Source organism: Calliphora vicina, chromosome 2 (genome assembly GCF_958450345.1).
Source record: "Calliphora vicina chromosome 2, idCalVici1.1, whole genome shotgun sequence".
Lineage (NCBI taxonomy): Eukaryota > Metazoa > Arthropoda > Insecta > Diptera > Calliphoridae > Calliphora > Calliphora vicina.
In genome coordinates this window covers 124,895,834-124,917,679 of record NC_088781.1, presented here as the reverse complement: position 1 = coordinate 124,917,679, position 21,846 = coordinate 124,895,834, and the positions used below count along the sequence as shown (strand labels likewise).

At 28.7% G+C, this 21,846-nt stretch overlaps 2 protein-coding genes across 2 annotated transcripts in view; one reads left to right on the top strand and one right to left on the bottom strand.

Annotated features, from left to right (window-relative positions):
* The window catches only part of LOC135950918 (neuroguidin), a 195,030-nt gene extending 185,466 nt beyond the window's left edge, over positions 1–9,564 (bottom strand). The window contains exon 1 of the mRNA XM_065500443.1: positions 9,416–9,564. Coding sequence (XP_065356515.1) covers positions 9,416–9,424 — 9 coding nt within the window. The 5' untranslated portion in view covers positions 9,425–9,564. The remainder of the gene's footprint in view (positions 1–9,415) is intronic.
* Positions 9,565–15,119: 5,555 nt separating this feature from the next.
* Positions 15,120–18,870, top strand: sip1 (septin interacting protein 1). Its single transcript, XM_065501121.1, has 5 exons — positions 15,120–15,300; positions 15,357–15,955; positions 16,017–16,198; positions 17,009–18,096; positions 18,161–18,870. Exons 1-5 carry the CDS (start codon positions 15,192–15,194, stop codon positions 18,772–18,774), a joined length of 2,592 nt encoding a protein of 863 aa, XP_065357193.1. The 5' UTR covers positions 15,120–15,191; the 3' UTR covers positions 18,775–18,870.
* Positions 18,871–21,846: the final 2,976 nt, after the last annotated feature.

Sequence of the window (21,846 nt, the reverse complement as noted above, 5' to 3'; positions counted from 1 at the left end):
AAATTCTCACAATCTGAGAGATCTTTTTCTGTAGAAAATTTCTGAAAGAAACTTTTTCAAAGAGATAAATTTTTCTATAGGGAGAAGCTTTTTTCTATAGAAAATTTGTATTTATTTGAGAGAAGCTATTTTCTATAGAAAAATTTGTCTCAATTTGAGAGAGTTTTTTCTATAGAAAAATTTGTCTCAATTTGAGAGAGTTTTTTCTATAGAAAGATTTGTCTCAATTTGAGAGAGTTTTTTCTATAGAAAAATTTGTCTCAATTTGAGAGAGTTTTTTCTATAGAAAAATTTGTCTCAATTTGAGAGAGTTTTTTCTATAGAAAAATTTGTCTCAATTTGAGAGAGTTTTTTCTATAGAAAAATTTGTCTCAATTTGAGAGAGTTTTTTCTATAGAAAAATTTGTCTCAATTTTAGAGAGTTTTTTCTATAGAAAAATTTGTCTCAATTTGAGAGAGTTTTTTCTATAGAAAAATTTGTCTCAATTTGAGAGAGTTTTTTCTATAGAAAAATTTGTCTCAATTTGAGAGAGTTTTTTCTATAGAAAAATTTGTCTCAACTTTTGAGAAAAACTTTTTTTTATAGAAAAATTTGTCTCAATTTGAGAAAAACTTTTTTCTATAGAAAAATTTGTCTCAACTTTTGAGAAAAACTTTTTTCTATAGAAAAATTTGTCTCAATTTGAGAAAAAACTTTTTTCTATAGAAAAATTTTGTGTCAATTTGAGAGAAACTTTTTTCTATAGAAAAATTTCTCAAACTTTTTTAAAGAAAATTTATCTTAATCTATAGAAAATTTCTAACAATCTAAAAAAAATTTTCTCTTAAAACTTTTTTCTATACATATTTGATATTTCCCACATCCAAAATAGCACCCATAAAAATTCAATATTAAACTGTCTCTCCACCTTGCTGTCCAAAAAAGGGGAGAAAAAAAAAACAACTCCTTTAAAATGTGTCGCATTATTGAATGCAGCACAGCACATTATTCTATACGCCGCATATATTTTATGCAAAAATTAACTAAATTGCATTTTTTGTTGAGTGCGTGAAAAACAATTTTTAGGTGTGGTCTTGCAATACCTTTTATCTAATTATCAGCGAATAAAACCACCACATAACCACCGACCTCATCATGATGCCATCCTAACGTTTAGTTCCCCACCATCCTCATCGCCACCCAACAACTTTTCAACATTATGGAAATTGACAACAGCCTGATCAGGCCCAATAATTGAAAATAAAAACGGTAATTTTATACAATATGCATTTTGTTGTTGTTGTTGTTTTTGGTATTAAATAATTTAGAAAATGAACATTAAAATGTTGTTGTACATATTTGATTTTTCGTTGTTGCTGTTTGTTTTATTTTAACTCTTTATTGTATTAACAAAATGGAGTTTTTAATTTTCATATTTCGTTGTGATTATTTTTTGTCTCTTTTCCTCCTCACTTTAATTAGGTGTTGATAAAGGCAGAAAGTTGTTTGTTATTGCTTTTTGGTTTTGGAAACTAATTAAACAAATGGACTAATAGGAGTAGTATAATGTATGTGTAGTCATTTCGTAAAGAGAGAGTTGGTGTGGAAAAATTAAACTTTGAAAAAAGGAAATTTTTGAAACAAATAAAATAATTTTTTCCATAATAAAAAATAGCATAGCTTTTATTCTATAGTAAAAATGTTTATATTATGTTTTATTCTATCTATATATACATTAGGGTGGGCCCACATCACCTGCTTTACATACAGAACTTTTTCTCAATTCTATCTTGTATATTCATCATGAGCCAGGCGAGGATCCAGGTCAACGATTTGAAAATTTAAATTTGTTCTAAATTTTTCTTTGATTTCTTATTTCCTATTTCACCCCCTCTGAATTTCTATTCCACCCCCCTCAGAAAAGAAAATTTTAATTTTTTTTCCAAAATTATATTTTTAAAAAATTAATTTTTTAAAATTTTGTAAACATTTTTTTTAATAAAAAATTTATGACCAGATATAGATAAACAAGTAAGAGAGCTATATTCGGCTGTGTCGAATTTTATATACCCTTCACCAAAATATACTTTAAAATAAAAATTTTAAATATTTTTAGGTAAACAAAATTTAATTTTTTTTCCAGTTGTTTTTTCGAAATTGTTTTATAATTTTTTTTTTAAATTTAATATTTTTTTGTTTTTAATTTTTAAATTTTTTTTTTTTTAATTTAGTGAAAAAAAATGTTGGTGAAAAAATTCGGGTTAAAAAATATTTTTTCCGATTTTGACCCATTGTAGGTCCAACTTACTATGGTCTTATATACGTCGTTGCACAGGTCTTTGAAATATCTATCATTAGATATCCATATTGTCTATATTAATGATTTAGTAATCCAGATATGGGTCAAAAATAGGTCAAAAATCGAGGTTGTCCTGGTTTTTTTCCTTATATCTCAGCCATTTGTGGACCGATTTTCTCGATTTTAAATAGCTACCGAGCCGGAAGAATTTCGGAGATATTGATGTATCATTCATGTATGTAAGTTATTTGGCGGCTTCAGAAAGTTGATTTCACACACAGACGGACAGACGGGCAAATGGACATGGCTATATCGACTCCGCTATCTATAACGATTCAGAATATATATACTTTGTGGGGTCGCAAATGAAAAATGTAGAAATTAGAAACGGAATGACAAACTATACCCTTGCAACTCATGGTGAAGGGTATAAAAAGGCCAATAGATTGTCTTGGTTTTATTCCTTATATCTCAACCATTTGTGGGCCGAACCGGGGCTATGGCGGATATATTGATGTATGAATCATATACATATGTAAGTTATTTGGGGGCTACGCTATCTATAATGATCCAGAATATATATACATTGTGAAAAATGTCTACATTTTTCATTCACCTTGCAACTCATGGTGAAGTTATAAATAAAGCTGCAATAAATTGCATTTAAGAAACAGCATCTTTCAAAATAGTAAACATTTTTTGTATTTGAAAGGGCTCTTCTAGTCGCATATAACGCTATGTTTATCATTTCTAAGTTAATATAGAATTATTTCAAAGTTTATATATGTTTTTTTATGAAAGTCTTTATTATTTTCAAAATGGATCGAAATTCAATGGACTTCAAATTTCATAAGCATCAATAACATAATATAATTTCTTGTATCTCAAATGAATATTTCGCAATGTTAAACACGGAATGACAAACTTATATAAACCCTCTAGAGTTGTTCTTTTCCCGCACTTTTTCATTTCCCGGGCAATCATGATTAATTTTGAAATTTCCCGGAATCCCGGTAATTCCCGCCTAGAAAAAATTATTCAAATTTAAGAATGTAGACTTCGTTCGTTAAAAAGCTAAAAAAATGTTTGGTTTTAAAATCTAATTGGCTACAAATAAAAAAATTCCCAAAAAAATTAATATAAAGAGATAAACTGACTCGATTTCTAATTTTGGTTATATGCATTTGACATTTGTATAGGAATGTCTTCAATTTCCATTAGATTTTGTTCTTCCTTTGTTAGATTCAGCAAAACATAAATATTTTATTTTTTTTTTAATTTTGAAATGGCAATATTTTGCTTATTAAATCATAAATTAAGATATTAATTAAAACTGAAAGAAAACATAATAATATTAAACAAAATTCAATTCTACGGATGGTGGTTTTATTCCAAAAAGAAACAATTCCAATTTCGATTGGAATAGAATTCTGTGATAGTCCTGAACATTTAAAAGCTTCTGGAGTAATTTGAATAATGAACCTGTTATTGGTCTATTTGAGTTAAATCTTTTTTCTTGCAAGATTCTTCTGCATTTGTTTTGGTGCTTTAAACATCTTTTAGAGAAAGAGCCAATTTCAAAAAACATCACATAAAACTAAGGAAAATAATTCCCGAGAATTCTCGCACAAATTTCTGGGATTTCGGGATAGAAAATTTTGCCGAATTCCCAGAACGCTCATGGTGGAGCGTATAAAAATATATTTACTTTCAAAATATACATTCATAATGCAATTTTCAAATGCTATTTTGAAAATCTTCTCCGCGTAAAATATAAAATTTTTTCAACAGCTAAATAAAAATTTTTTGTGACAAGAAGTCCTGCTATTTTTAGTATTTCTTTATATTCAACACCAACACTTTTCTGCTAATGTTAATGTCACAAAAAATATTATATTGAATTAATTAGAAAAAATTACAAATTCTAATAATATAATAAATCTTATGATTTCCTTAAAGAGAAATTTAATAAAAATGCATTTAAAAATGCAATTGTATTATTAGTACATTTTTAATAAAATATTGATTTTTGAGTTACATACTTATTTTAAAGTGCATACCTTAATAAGGTTTTGTAAATAAATAATAAACAAGAAAATTCCAATTAAATTTGAGAAAGTTCTATTTATATTTAAAAATGTTCTATGTATTTGTATTTCAGAAATTTACATTGGTAATTGCTAATACATACATATATTTAAAATTGTACAAAAACATACAAAAGAAAATTTGAAAAAAATATTGGGGTTAAATATAAAAAAATACAATTTTTAATTTGGTTTAGTTTAGTCAATTCAACACCTTTTAAGATTATTCGAAAAGAAAATTAAATTTTAAAGGGAGAGCATTTCCAAAATTAAATCAGAAAATTGAATTATGAATCATGAATGCTTTGTTAAAATAATTATTTTCTTTAATTATGCAGTCTAAAAGCGACATACTTATTTTTGAAATAGATCTTAAATCAATAAAATCCGATATCATGATCAAAAATTAAGAGTATTTAATATTAGAACACATGTCAATTTTCTTGATTTAAAAAAAAAATCATGAATTATATCGCGATTTTTTTCCAAATTAAGAATATTAAAAATGGAAATGTTTGAAGGACTCCAAAGTGTATGTGTTAGTGAATATGGTCAAAATTTTCTAAATCTCATAAACTTGTATTTTTTCTGTATTCTTCGGTAGAATTTATGATATATTTATGTAGTATATTCATTTTATTTACATTGCAGCTCACTTGGGTCCATGTAAATAAGTTGAGAATAATGATACCATCGCAAAATTATTTCAAAATATCTAAACATTGATTTAAGACGGCATTATTCCAAACTATTTCCTTAAAATCTAGTAAATATTATATCGAGGGACTGGGCTGAGAACTTTCGTAATGACCTAAAATACCACCAAAACATTTTTTAGCTTGTTCTAGGAAGGGCAACCCGTGCCGACTTTCAATTTAGTTTTAAGGTGCATTTACAAGGGGAAAAATGCATTTTTTTGTTTTTTTTAATATTTGCCATTAATTAATAACTTTTGCAATTTAATTTAAAAGAATCGAAATGTGTACGTAATTATCATTATAACGAGAAATAAATGACAAAATTTGGATAAAAATATAAATTAACGAAATTTAGGAGAAAAAATTAAATTTTTCGAGAAAAATTTATATTAAATTTATTTAAAATATATCCCTATTTACTTTTGTATGAGTTTTTGTCTACATAGGATACCGTTAACCTATTCGCAGGTTTAACCAAAACAAAATATTTTATTAAACGGCAGTTTCAAAACTCCATTTTCAAAATTTTAAAAATTTTGTTAAACAAATTTCAGAATTTTTTGATCATCACATGCGTATTTATTAGGGTATTCAATTAATCGGGTTTCTGGTTTAATCGGTTAATCGAGCAAATAATTAATCGAGGTTTAGATTTAATCGGTTAATAATCGGTTAATTTAAAATTATTCGATTAACCGAATAATTTATATTTTCATTTCAAATTGAAAATACAACAACGAATTTTGTATAGAAAAACATAAAAAATGGCAAATAAGGTATTTGAGATCATTTTTGTAAACATATCACCTATTTGCTGCAACAACATCATTACTCAAAATCCGTGTTTATTGAACTGAGTAATACAAAATATGCGCTGTTCTATAATCTTTCATATAGTTTTATCAGTTTTCAAAAAAATAAATTATTTTTTGTGTTGTTTTTTTGTTGTAAACATTGTAAAAATTCATGTTTTCTCGTATATTCGATAAGTAAAAATTTGGGTTAAATACAGGTTAGAAAGATATTAAAATCTCCTATTTAAATTTCTGAAATCGCATGACTTGTTGAAAATTTATTTAAGAAATAGTAAAATGTCATAAAATATTCAAAGATATTTTTCTCGAAACTACTTTTTTTGAATTATGACGTTGTTGCAGCAAATGAGCGATGTGTGAGTTTTTTATAGTTTTAGTGAGATCTTCTGAAATAATCTTTTATAAAAAGAATATAATTTAAACGATTTTTTTCTTTAGATTTAATAAAACTTTTCTTGGAAAAAACTCTCTCGCTGATTGTATATTTTGGAGAAATCAAGAATATTCCTTTTTGGATTGTTTTAGATATTGATTAATTTAATAGTTTCGTTCAGTTATGATAAAAGACTCATTTCAAAAAAAAAGTTTCGTCAATACATGTAAATACAAAGTTTCAAATACATGTAAATTAAATATGTCAGTTGTTATACATACTCACTAAATTAGATGTTCAAAAAATATCTAATTTTAATTTGAAATTTGTATTTGAATTGAAATTGGAAAATAAATACAAAAAAAAATTTAAAGTGCAAAAAAAAGGAATTTCGGTTAATCGGTTAATCGACACAAATTAATCGGTTTATTTGTTATTTGAAAATCGGCAATTTCAAATTATTCGAACAGTTAACCGTCCAAAATTAATCGGTTAACCGATTAACGGTTAATCGATTGAATACCCTAGTATTTATTGACAACATAATAGGGAATAAAAATATGAAAAAATTATGTCAATACCTCTTACATTTTTTCCTGTACCTGCGATTTAAATTTTGTGATTTTCAAGAAAAAATAATTTTTTGTCCATATTTCGGCGAAAGAACCCAATTTCCTTACTGTTATAAATTTTAAGTAAAACCTATTCATAATATTATAGTCCGGGTAATTTTAAATATATTCTGAAAGTTTTACTAAAATCGGAAAACGTTAACCTTTAAATCACGAAGGTCAAAGGTCAAATTTTTCAATATTTGGAATTTCTAATGAAAAGATAGCGAAATGTGATATATTTTGAGCCGATTTAAATGAAACTTGAGGAAAATGGTCCAGAATTTAAAATAACAGCACAAAAATGTAAATTAACCCTTAGCAGAACTGTGTTCTTAAGGGTTAAAATCCATTTTTGCACTGTTGCTGTAAATGTTAGACCCCAAAGAATATTTTCCTCAAGTTTCATTCCAACCGGCCGGCACTATTCAAAAATTTAACAAGCATTTTTTCCATACAACTGATTGTCACTCTAATATCCATTAATTTTTTCGGTTCTACAAATAGTCAGTTGGCAAAGAAACATTACGGTTTAAATAACCGAATTCTTTTCACTCAACTCAAGCCACAGTACAAAATTCGGTTTTTAAGAGTGAATTAAATTTAAATTTTATATTCTTAAAGGAATTAGATACTTTAATATTACAACTTTTTAGGATATTCATATCTAGAGAAAATAATAGCAATAATAGTGGTCTAAATTTGTTTATCTACAGTCTGATTTGAAAAATTTATATTGCGCATATTTTACAGATTTAACATAGTCGAAATTCTAAATTTTTTTAAATGTAACAATAGAATTTATTCAAATTACGAGTGTAACAATACCGATTAAATGCAACTATAAAATTAGAAACCATTAAAAACGTAGTACCAACATTTTGCAACCAAATACAGTAATTTTATACTTCATTTAAAACTCTGGTGAAATTATAATACCGATTAAATGCAACTATAAAATCAGAAACCATTTAAAAGGTTGGACTAACATTTTGCAACCAAATACAGTAATTTTATATTTCATTTAAAGATCTGGTGAAATTATAAGACAATTTATGTATTTAAAAAAAATTACGGGTTTTTGGTTTGATTTAGTTTTAAAAATTTACCGGGAATTCCCGGAAATCAAAAGTTCCCTCCCGGGAAAGGAAAAAGTCCGGGAGATTAGGACACATTTTACTCTATTTCATAGTCCTCAAAATTACAATGAATATTCAATTACATAAATATTTTTTGCATCAATGGAGTTTAATTAAAATCGGATAAGATAGAAAATGATTTGAAAACAATACTTTAGAATTATTATTAATTTTATTACTTTTGCTTAGTGTAGCCTCAATTTCGGTGGATTTAAAGTTTTTATATGATTTATAATTTAGGTTATATTTAATTTCAAAATGATTTGAAAACAATACTTTTGAATTATTATTAATTTTATTACTTTTGCTTAGAGTACCCTCAATTTCGGTGGATTTAAAGTTTTTTATATGATTTTTAATTTAGTTTACCTAGAAAGATTTTATTTCAATAATTTTTAAAAAAATAGGTCTAATTTTTAAATTTTAATTAACGCGTTAAAAAGAATGCGGTTAAGCAAACATTTCTAAGTAAAATGCCTAGAAATTATATTTTTTAAAAAATTTTGTTTTAGTACAATCTTTAATAACTTTGTCAATTTCCAATGGATTTTTTAAAGCAATATTGCGTTTTTCGCAAAAATAAACTTATTTCTTAAATCAATGCATAAATATAAAATACTATGTAAAATCTTCTTCAAAGTTTGAAAATGGTGAAAAAATAAAAACAAAAATATGTTTGCTGAAGAAATGCACACAAATTTTGTCAAAATGCTTAAATAATATATAAAACCATTGGAAAGGCCAGAGTTTCTTCTTTTTAAATCCGTTTAAAAAATTAAAATCTATTGAGAATCTATTTAGTTAATGGCTTATAAGTGCTTAAAGGTATGAAAACCCGGTTTTTTACCCGTAACTGAAGATTTTGAAGATGTTTTGCAAATTTCAAGATCATATTCTTATTGTACTCGATAAAACCTATCAGAAAAATAGTATTACTTTCCAGGTATATCTACTTTAGTTCTTTTTGTCTCATAGTGTTATTATTAATTTTATTACTTTCGGTTAGAGTGGCCTCAATTTCGGTGGATTTAAAGTTTTTATATGATTTTAAATTTAGTTTACCTAGAAAGATTTCATTTTAAATTTTTTTTTATATAAAAATAAGTCTAAATAAAAATTCAAAAATTTAAAAAAAACAGGTTGGTGGGTGGTACCTGAAAAAAAGTTTTGTAAGACCAATTTCTTATCAAAAACTTAGGTTTTATAATCAATTCTAAATTTCTTAAGACTAATTTTGTATGAAAATTCCAATTGTAAATCTTTAATAAATTTAAAAATGTATTAAAAATATGAGGGGTGGCTGGAAATTCGAAATTCCAAATTAATTTGTAGTCTATAACATTAAAACGAAGATGTTTAAGCTTTTAATAAAATCTTTAATATCTTTTTAAAATTAAACATTTCTGCACTTACCTGCACCATTTTGTTATTTAATTTTTAATAAAATTCTGCAAAAATTTATAAATGTTAATGAAAAACTGCTGAGATGAAAACCTTTTCTTCACACACACACGTGCTATGTTTATAAACAATCACAAGAATTTGTATCTAAACAAATGTTGCTCAATAATACAATAATAATTCTTCAAGAGCCACAAAATCACAATTTGTAAGAAATTTATCTTAAAAATTTCTTCAATTCTATACAATTATACACAAATCTTTATTAATATCATAAATTTTACACTTTTTATTAATATGTAGTAGAAGACTTGTTTATTTTACAAAATTTTATAAATCAAAAATTCACTTGTATTTACAAAATATTCTTTTCTTATTATTTACGTTTTCTTCTTAATCTTTTATTATTTAGTTGTGGTTGTTTGTTTTTGTAAAGAATGCGAAGCACAAAGAGTAAACGGAAAAAAATAAACTTCTTTATTATTATTGTTGCAAAACAAAAATTGTTCTTAAAAAACACGTGCTAATTTTTTCTTCACTATTTTTCTAATTATTTGCTTAGGTTTGTTGTATTTTTAATATTTACATAGATTATTTTTTGTTTTGTATTAATTTTAAGTGATTGTAGTTTTGTTATATTTGCTTCGTTTTTATTAGAATACAATGTTATTTTTGTATTCATAAAATATTAATCGCACAACATTAACAACGCACGTCTAAAATTCGCACTTCTTCCTTCGACGTACTTTTAAGAACTAAAAATAATTCCACAAAAATGGAGAAAATGTAAAATTCTGCTCTGTCTTTGATTTCCACAAAAACAAATTCTGCGACAGAAAACCTCTTCAAACAGTCACCTCACACGAACACATGTAAACCTTACCTGACTGACAGTTTGACTTTTCCCTGCTTCACCATGACTGACAAACACGCCATGTAAATTAGATGGGGATGTTTGAAGGGTCGGACTGACAAACATGATTTTGCTGCGCTAGCAGCGCAGTCGTGGAAAGTGTGAAAAACAAATACAAAATACAACTCTGTACGAATAGGGGGCAAAAGATAATGTCAGAAAAGTACACACACTGTTGCCAGATTGTAAAAATAGGTGGCCAGATGGTTTGTTAGGAATATAAATGTGAATTTAAGCGTTTTTATGGTAAAACAATAAAACTTAGCCAAAAGCTATCGTTTTACCTCAATATCGGTTGTTTATATAAGAAAATTGTTGAAGTACCAAATAAAACTCATACCTAATACATATGGCTATCGTTTTACCTCAATATAGGTTGTTTATAATAAAATGGTTCAATAAGAAATAAAACTCATACATACATATATACATATGGGGGATTGCACGTCAAGTGAACCAATTTTTAAAATCGATGTCATCCGTTTGTTAGGAATATAAAATGTGAATTTAGGCGTTTTTATGGTAAAACAATAAAACTTACCCAAAAGCTATCGTTTTACCTCAATATCGGTTGTTTATATAAGGAAATGGTTCAAGTACGAAATAAAAATCATACCTATATACGGGGGATTTCACGTCAAGTGAACCAACTTTTAAAATCGATGTTTTCCGTTTGTTAGGAATATAAAATGTGAATTTAGGCGTTTTTATGGTAAAACAATAAAACACCCAAAAGCTATCGTTTTACCTCAATAAAGGTTGTTTATATAAGAAAATGGTTCAAGTACGAAATAAAACTCATATCTATATACATATGGCTATCGTTTTACCTCAATATCGGTTGTTTATATAAGAAAATGGTTGAAGTACGAAATAAAACTCATACGTAATACATATGGCTATCGTTTTACCTTAATATAGGTTGTTTATATAAGAAAATGGTTCAAGTACGAAATAAAACTCATACCTATATACACATGGCTATCGTTTTACCTCAATATAGGTTGTTTATATAAGAAAATGGTTCAAGTACGAAATAAAACTCATACCTATATACATATGGGGATTTCACGTCAAGTGAACCAACTTTTAAAATCGATGTTTTCCGTTTGTTAGGAATATAAAATGTGAATTTAAGCGTTTTTATGGTAAAACAATAAAACTTACCCAAAAGCTATCGTTTTACCTCAAATATATGTTGTTTATATAAGAAAATGGTTCAAGTACGATATAAAACTCATACCTATATACACATGGCTATCGTTTTACCTCAATATAGGTTGTTTATATAAGAAAATGGTTCAAGTACGAAATAAAACTCATACCTATATACATATGGGGATTTCACGTCAAGTGAACCAACTTTTAAAATCGATGTTTTCCGTTTGTTAGGAATATAAAATGTGAATTTAAGCGTTTTTATGATAAAACAATAAATCTTACCCAAATGCTATCGTTTTACCTCAAATATAGGTTGTTTATATAAGAAAATGGTTCAAGTACGATATAAAACTCATACCTATATACACATGGCTATCGTTTTACCTCAATATAGGTTGTTTATATAAGAAAATGGTTCAAGTACGAAATAAAACTCATACCCTATATACATATGGGGGATTTCACGTCAAGTGAACCAACTTTTAAAATCGATGTCTTCCGATCGGGATGAAATTTGCACCAAGGTTAGACCTATTGGATAGAAATTCAGACACAATTTTCAACAAGATCGGTCCAGAACTCTCTGGGGGTCAAAATTTGACATTTTGGGCAAACATGTGACTTATTACCTATTCGAAAAAAAATATTTAAAAAAAAAATAAAAATTTTTTTAAATATTTTTTCCGAAATCAATCAAAAACTTTTTTGACTTTTTTCAAAATGGGACCTTTTTTCTTAAAATAAAGCTTAGATATTTTTCTTGAGGACCTATTTGGTCGCTTAGTGGGATGCGAGTTCGCTATATATCAAAAAAAATGTTTTTGTAACTAAAGACATGCAATTTTTTACTTTTTTTTGCAAAATCAAAAACTTTGTTGATTTTTTTTTGGAAATGGGTTCTCTTTTTAATTTTTTTTGCTCAACAGAATGCCCAGATATTTTCCTTGAAGACCTATTTAGTTGCTTAGTGGAATGTTTTGTAACTCAAAACATACAATTTTTGACTTTTTTTGCAAAATCTAACTTTTTTTAAAATGGGCCCTTTTTTTAAATTTTTTTCCTCAAAAGACAGCTTAGGTCCATTCCTTTAAAAGCTTTTTGGTCTTTTAGTGGGATGCGAGACGTAAAATCCCCCATATTCATATAAAAGAGTAATGTTACTGACTGACTGATTCATCATCGCACAGCCCAAACGGGTGAAGCTAGAATGAAAATGACCGTGGGTTCCTCCCTCCCCAAGACTATCCTGGATTTTTGGAAATTCGAACGTTTATGGGGTAAAAAAGGGTAAAAACGGGTAAATTCGGTAACCTTATATCTTTAAAGCTAACCTTTAACTTATGACGTGAAAATTTTTGCCATAGTCACAGATGTGGTGTAAATTTTACACCTTGTAATTTTTGCAAACAATTTTACTTTAAAATACACTTTTTCTTTAATATTTGCTTTTTAAAAATAAGATACAACAATTTTAATTTAAAAAAATTAAAAAAAGAAAGCAAAATTTTATTTGAAACAAAAATCCAGGCACTTTATTTCGAAAGCCTTTTTGATAAAACTTTAAAAAAATGAAGTTAAAGGCTAATAAAGATACAAAAAAAACTTAAAGTTGCATGTTACTCCATTTACATTAGTGGAGAAAACGGGTAAAAACTATATTTTGGTACTTTTTTGGCACCCCATGTATTTTTAAACCAATCGGAAAAATAAAAAATTATAAATTTGGTACTTTTTGGAAATTCGAACAGTTAAGGGATAAAAATTGTGTTTATTTTTGGTACTTTTTTCATAAAATATGGTTTTCTATAATTTGACATAGACATACGAATATTTCATTATGAGTTCCCCCCACGATACAGAAATTTATTTGAATAAAATTATACCACCGCAATGGGGATAAAAAAAAGTACCAAAATAGGGGTAAAAACGGGAAAATACATTTTATTTCAATACATTTTATTATTAAGCCAATTTTGATAAACTTTTTAACATTGGTTCCTGGATTCATACAAAAATTAACTAACATGTTGTTTTTTGGAACTCGAGTGCACAGGTGAATATTGGGCCAAATCCGGGTAAACAGTTTGGTACTTTTTTAAAACACAATTTTTCTTGGGTTATTTAACACAGATTTTAATCGTTTGAAACATGTCTTTAGCATAAACAATTTTGGCAAAATGGAGTATTTTTAAATTTCAAGCTTTGGGGTGTTCAAGGAGGAAAAGGGAAATTGGTACTTTTCTTCTAATGGTACTTTTTTAATATTTTAAATTATTTCACTTATCGACATTAAAGTTAGCTGATATGTATCTGAGTGAAGTTCGTTTTAGGAATAGGGTATAATATTTAGGTACCAAAATGTAAGAACTGAACTATAGGTACTTTTTTATTCATTTAATGGTACTTTTTGAATTTTATATGACAATGGACTTAAAAACATGAAATTAAGCAAAAATGGTCCTAAGTGAGTGAGAATTCTAGGGGGAGTCTTTTTGAACCTAGGAACATAAAGGATAAACGGACCCGAGTGAATGGTAAACCACAAATAGCGGCTTTTTGGTACTTTTTCTATATTCTAATGGTGTTATTTTAATTTTCTGTAATAATGGAAATAGAAAATAAAATTAAGCGTATATGGTCCAATGCATGGTCCAATTTTCACTCACATTGCAATGTGAGTGAAAATTCAAAGGGATACTTCATGGTACTTTTATTCTAATGGTATCAATCAATTTTCCGAAGTCCCCAAATAACTTACATATACGTTTCATACATCAATATCTCCGGAATTCTTCCGGATTTTAATTTTTAAAAAAATTTTATGTTTTTTTATTACTGCTTCTCAGCGTCGATACATTGAACCAATTAACAAATTAAAGGTTCAATTGTTTCTTTGAAATATTTTTCATTCCCTTATAACCGCATCTGATAAAGCTTCCTTCTGAGTATAATCTTGAGTCCGTATTTTGTTATCTACAATTTTCCATGATATTGAGATCTGGCAATTTGGCAGGCCATTTCAAAAGTATTTACGCATTGGATTGTAAACTCTCCGTTACAACAAGCCTAGAAGTGAGTTGGGAGTCATTGTCGAGCTGGAATCAGAAAACTAGAGGCATATTTTCCTCAACGCATGGATACATCGTTTAAAATGACCTATATACGAATTTTTGCAGTACCTGTCTCACAAAAGTTGTTTGTATTTTTTAAAACTGATGATTTATTAATCAAATATTTTTCTCAGATAGTTTTTGGTTCCAATCCAGCTTTAAAATCGTTTATTTTGGTTTCTAAATTTTCACAAATCATGTTTTTTCTGGAAAAATCTCCGGCAAGTGCGAAGTCCACATAATATACACAAATATGGCGTGTCTTGACAGAAAGTTGACAAATAAAACCACTAGAACAGTATAACATTAATTAAATATATTATTATATTAAACCTGGTTAAATTATTTTAAATTTAACGGTTTTGTAATTTTAATAATAACACAAATATAACAAATTAATTCACCTCATGGCGAATGGCATACTGCTCATATGGCAACCCCCTCAAATATAGTTAGAGAATCTTACAGTTTGAGGATTACTGCTTCTGTCAACTGTTTTTAGCAACTGTCAAACGTTTTGTTTACACCGGTCTCAATAAAATCGCAAAAATATAGCAAATTTATAGAAAATATTAATAAAATTGATTAAAAACCTATTAAAGATATGTCCGATAATGAATATGAACGTTTTGAAATAACCGACTATGATTTGGAAAATGAATTCAATCCGAATAGGACCAGGAAAAAACATACCAAACAGCAGCAAATATATGGTGAGTCAAAATGTAAATTTTTGTATTTTTTTAATAAATATCCAATATTTTTAAAGGTATTTGGGCTGATGATAGCGAAAATGAAGAAGAAGAATCTTCCGGACGTCGTCGTGGAGGACGCAAAGGCCGCATGGGCTTAGGTTCCTCCGGCAGTCGCAGTAAAGATTACACGGCTCCGGTTAGTTTTGTGGCCGGTGGCATACAACAGTCGGGCAAGAAAAAGGATAAAAAGAAGGAAGATGATGCCAGCAATGAAGAAGATGATGACGAAAATCCGATAACAGATGAAGAAGATGAAATAAATCCTCGTCCCGGTTTTGGTACGGGCGGCAGGCCTACTCTAATGGATGTTGATTCCGCTCACACAAGTGAAGAGTCAGAGGAAGAACCAGAGACTAGAAAACCTCCACCAGCTCAACAGAAACCTTCATATTTTAAGCATAACCAGTCAGGCAATTCTAATGTAGGGGCCTGGGAACAACACACTCGTGGCATAGGAGCTAAATTGCTGTTGCAGATGGGATATAAGCCAGGCATGGGGTTGGGTAAAGATTTGCAGGGTATTTCGCAGCCTGTAGAGGCTCATGTACGTAAGGGTAGAGGTGCCATTGGAGCATATGGCCCGGAGACGGCTGCTAGTGTGGGTGGTAAAGGGGTAAGTTGTTATATGCTTTGATATTGTCTGGAATTTAAATTTTGAATTGATTTTATTTTAGCATACACCTAAAATAGACGAAGATGTTCGCGAGGCTAAGGAGTTTAAGGAAAAGCTAAACAAATGGAAAAAAGCAGGTGATCCTAAGCAGGAAAAAGCTTCAAAGCGTTATTATTACAAATCCGTAGAGGAGGTGTTGGAAAAAGGCAAAAATTCCAATTATATTATCAGCGATAAAATAAGGTGGGTGAGTAAGGCAATTCTTGTGCTCAATAAATTTCATGTGTCTCAAGCACAATTTAGTGCTAATTTAGCAAAAGCTAGAATATGTATTTATAAAATGAAACAAAAGTTTTGAACAAATTAATTCATAATCATGATTGTACCATGATTCTTAATTCAAATTTCGAAATCAAATTAAATATTTAGGCCTGTCACACATTTTGTTCGGAATGGTTTCAATTCCGTAGTTTTTATATTTCATAATTCTGTATTTCTGATTTTAATTTGACAGCGTTTTTCATATTAAAAGAAATGTGAAGGTTTTGGTACAGAAATTGATTAAAAATTTTAGAAAACCAAATAATTACAATCAAATATCAATTCCACTTTGAAAACTGAAAGAAATTTTCGTTTTACTTTTTCTGAAGAAGCAAAATACGGAATTAATTCCACTTTCGATCGGAATGAAATTCTGTGACAGGCCTGATTATCTCTTAACCATTCCGTTAATGAATTCATTATGAATTACTTCATAGGCTTAATTTCGAAACGATTTGAATACGAAAATTAATGAGCTGAAGTTGCTTTCGTTTTGTAAATTATTTAAACTTTTATTTAGACACCTTTTAATTAATTTGATCAAACAAATTTAATGAATCCTTTTATGTTACTTTCAATGAGCCATTTCTTCAACACACCTTTCCAAATCGTTAATTTTGAATTTGACGATTTTCATCACATACTTGTAAATTGTAAAAGCGAATCCAGAAATTTTCTACTTTGTACCTATTTTAGCAATTAATTTCACCTTTCAATTATTCCCAATTGTAGTAAAAAACTCGGCAATGTCCCCGTCATTGATATGACCGGCCCTGAAAAACGTGTCCTAAGTGGCTATCATGCCATTGCCCAATCGAAAGTTACCGACGAAGATTTATATGACCTCAATGAACAGCCGAAAAAGTCGGCTACCTCATTTGCTCTACCCGAACTCATGCACAATCTCACACTAATAGTAAACATGTGTGAACAGGACATTATATCGTTGGATTCAGCGCAAAATGCTGCCTGTGAAAGACAACTGTCGCTCGAACAGGAAAAGAAGCAACTGCAAGAAATTGTCAGTTTAGAAAGTAATCACATTAGTACTTTGGATAAAGTCTTCTGTCTGGTAGATGAGTTGACCAGCAATGAATCAGATGTGGATTTAGAGCGGGCAGAAAAAATATTTCTGCAATTGCAGCATGATTACGCGTCCGAGTATAAACAATTTGGTTTGGGAGATTTGGCAGCGGGCATTATAGCTCCCTTGCTGAAAAATCATCTGTGCGATTGGAAACCTCTGGAGAATCCCACCATGTATGTGGAGTTAATTAAGAAATGGCGTTCTATATTGGAAAATCAAAACGATATACAAACAGAGACACGTTCCAATATCTTTGATCCCTATTCTTCGCTGGTGTGGGCTGGAGTAATACCCAGTTTCCGTTCTTGTGCTGAATTTTGGGATCCTAAACAGTATCAGTCTATGGCTGCTTTGCTGGACTGTTGGGCTCCCCTATTTCCCACATGGATTCTAGATTCGGTGCTAGAACAATTAATATTGCCGCGTTTGAGTACAGCGGTGCGTAATTGGGATCCTCTCACCGATACCGTGCCCATACATATATGGATTTTACCCTGGAATACTATATTGGGTCATAAAATGGAGGAATTTATATTCCCCACTATACGTGAGAAATTGGGCAATGCTTTACAAGCCTGGATGCCACAGGATCGTTCGGCCCGTGCCATGTTAACACCTTGGAAAGGAGCCTTTGATAACAGTGAAATGCAGGTTTTCTTGTTGCAGCATATTATACCAAAACTGCAAATGGTTTTGACGGAATTTGTTATCAATCCTTTGCAACAGGATTTGGGTAAGTGAATTGTTTTAGGGGGAAATTGTGAATTATAAAAAAAAATTGTCTATTTATTTTACAGAACCCTGGAATCAAGTTTGGGAATGGCATGAACTAATACCCTCCATACAAATGGCTCAAATTTTAGATAAATATTTCTTTCCCAAATGGATGCAAGTACTGGTTCTGTGGCTCAATCAATCGCCAGACTATGGCGAAATTTCACGTTGGTATTCCGGCTGGAAGAGTATGTTCTCTGAGGAGATTTTAAGAGAGCCCAACATAAAAGAACACTTACGCAGAGCTCTAGAGATTATGCATCGTGCTACGGATCAGCTAGCATCTACACCCACACTAACAAGTGCCAGCAGTATAGGAGCTCACATAAAGGCTACACCTGTGCCACCACCGCCTCAGCCACCACCACCTCCTCCCTCGCTTATGGATCTACAAGTACCAGCTCCCACTCAAATGGAATTCAAAGAGTTGGTCTCACGTAAATGTGCCGACAGAGGTGTGCTGTTTGCTCCTCTACCCGGGCGGCGAGAGCTGGGCAAACAAATCTATCGCGTGGGCAAATTGTATTGTTACATTGATCGCAATGTTTGCATGTTAAGTGATGGAACGTTTAAGAATTGGGTACCCACACCGTTGCAGCCAATGATAGAGAGAGCTATAACTGGAATTTTAAATTAAGCGGGTTAAAAGCAAAAGGATTAATCGACGAAAATGCATTATGTTAATAAAAATTGAATAATAAATTAATATTTCTTAAAGAAACAATTACCAAAAGATTTATTGCAATTTGAATAATTGATTGGTAGCAAAATTTTAATACCACTAAGGTTCGAATTTCCAAATTTGGAGCTACAGTCCTAATTTAATGACTATAACTTCAGGGGCCAAATTACCGCATTCGTGATCGAATGAGAAAAGGCTTCCGATATCGAAATTATGATGAAACGTACTAAATTTCTATCTATAATAATCGTAATAAGAAAATTACGATCAATTTTACTCGATATCAAATGCTGTGCGATGATAAATCATCCAGTCAGTAACGTCATTTAACTTCTCAAAATTAGGTAGGTCAAGCAGCAGATCCTAAATTTTAATGATTTATGTGACCCCAACTTAAACTTTTTAGGATTAATTTGCAAAATATAAATACCTTTAACTTACAGATTATGCAAACAGCAAAAATCTTCATAATAATCAAATATTTTTCAGCTGCATTATTAATATTGCTAGTCATAAATCAATAGTTTTCCTCATAAATCATAATTATGTTGAAGTTTGCTGACAAATTAACCATTTAAAGGTCTTTTTTAACAACCTTGCGTTGTAAAGTTTTTGTGATTTTTCTAGTTGTTCTTAAATGCTCAGGTTTAGGTCACAATTTTAGAATTACTTTTAGTTTTGTTTATCATTCTGTTAATTGTTTTTTACAACATACTGCAGAATTATGTAAATTTCGCCATAATGTTTGTGCAAGTGATTAAATTGATTAGTCATATTTGTATATGGGAGGAAACAAAAATGTAAAATTTGAAATTGTTCAAACATTTTCCAAACGTTTTGGTTTGTCTTTTATAGAGGTTCAAAGTTCAAATTTTATACAGTAGTTTTGACTTACCTGCCTTTCACTTAAGAGTATTTTGCATATAAGTGCACAAAACTTGTGTTTTGTATATTTATTTACCAAACTCCATATAAATTCGTTAATTTAAGTGCATTGTTCATACCTGCACATTTAAGATAAGTGCATAATACTTTTGGAAGCTACAACTGGTTTTCATGAAAATTTAATTTAGCTGCCTAATACAAAATTAAATCAAAACAAATAAGAAAAATACGATTTTGAATGAAAAAATATGTTGTACACTTCTTAATAATTCTAAAAGTAGCTAAAATATCAATTTGACATTATTTTTAGACGGAAAAATCACAAGGCTTCATGTAAATTATTTGCCGTTAGCTGCTTTTTTGGGCAGTAAACTATAAATGCACTTACCAGCATCAATGAGCAGGTAAGTGCATTGAGGTTAACTGCATTTTTAACTTACCTGCACAAAATATCGTGCAAAGTTGATTGTGCAAAATTACTGTATAAAAATTGGTATTCTCAAATTCAGAGTGAGACCATGAGGTGATCTCGAGATAATAAATATTAAATTAGTAAAAATTTGCTAATATTTTGAAGATCAAATCAAATTACAAAATTTTACCAACTCGGACTTTTCAAAAAAATATCAGATACAATTTATGCCTATTTCATTGAAATTTCTTCCGTTCACAGAAAAAACTATTTCCTAAAATGTTGCAATTTAAATATTTATTACATATTATTAGTCGTTTTACGACAACGACAGTTTCGTAAAAAAGTTATTGAAAATACAGTTTTCGTAATGTTTATTAAAGATTAACCAATAACGAAAATTGTACATTCAACAGAGCTGTAAATGAATCATTCATTTTTGAATTAATTCGCGAATTATTCACACAAAAAAATTAATTGAATGAAATTTGAATCAATTCAAATGAATTTGGTAAAAATGAATTGCAATTCGTTTCCAATTCATTTGAATAGAATTGAATTGATTTTGAATTAATTCAAATGAATTAAAAAAAAGAATTAGCAATTCATTTGAATTGAATTCATTTCCAACTCATTTGAATTGATTGAAATTTGAATTGATTTTGTAAGTAAATCTACAGTAAGCCTCACTGTCGTTTTGTCAATTATATCAAAGTATATTTATAAATATACTTTGAATTATCAAATTCAATATTCAAATTTTAGTAGAAAATTTAGTTGATTCCATTACGAAATTATTAAAACTCAGGATACATTAAGTAAGGTGAAATCAACAACACAGCTGATTTTTATTTATCTTTATTGAAAGTGCTTGAGTTTTGTCAAACTGAATTTATTTTGAAAAATAAATAAATTTTATTTTCAAAGAAAAAAATGTTTAAATCAAAAAACATGAATGAAAATGTGAATAAAAAGATTTCATATAATGAAATTTGGATAAAGCACTATTAAACCGTTGTTCTTTTTCAAATATAATTTAAATTTAACGACCGTTTTGTAGTTAATATGCCAAAAATAACAAAAGCTTTGTGTTTACATTGGTTTTGTTAAAGATTATTTACATTGTGTGTTGACATAAAAAATAATAAATTAAAAAATTCTAACAAAAATTAAAATCTCTTTAATTCTGAAAAGCAACATTTTGAAGCAAAATTTTGCTAAAATCAACGTTAATAAAAATAATAAATAAAAGATACAAAATAATCAGGTGAGTATCAATAAAATTGAACTTAAAAAATAAACATCCCATTAAAAAAATCTGAAAGATGCCAGAATAAAATTCGTTTATTTTTTATTTGACAAAACCTATGCACTTGTCAGCAAGAAATATTGTGTTTGTTGTCGAAACGATCTCACCTTACTTATTACATCATGATTAAAACTAGTTGAATATCTGATAAATATTTGAAATTAAACCGTCTAGAAAATTGTTTCTCCTGTGAAATCAACCATATTATTCTTTTTTTTACCAGTCCGAATGTGGATTTTATGGATAAAATTCACAAAAATAACAAAATTAATATTTTTTTTTAAATTCTTGCATATTTTTTTTTAATAAATCGTGATGAAATAAATTTTTGGTGAAAAAAATAATTTAGTATAAAACGAATTTTGGTGAAAAAATAATTTAGTAAAAAAACTAATTTTGGTAAGATTTTGGAGAACATGAA

Bases quoted from the DNA above. Each gene is read 5' to 3' on its own strand.
- sip1 (XM_065501121.1), top strand. From the start codon at position 15,192: ATGTCCGATAATGAATATGAACGTTTTGAAATAACCGACTATGATTTG. The intron at 15,301-15,356 runs GTGAGTCAAAAT...ATATTTTTAAAG, and splicing joins CAAACAGCAGCAAATATATG to GTATTTGGGCTGATGATAGC. The intron at 16,199-17,008 runs GTGGGTGAGTAA...TCCCAATTGTAG, and splicing joins ATTATCAGCGATAAAATAAG to TAAAAAACTCGGCAATGTCC.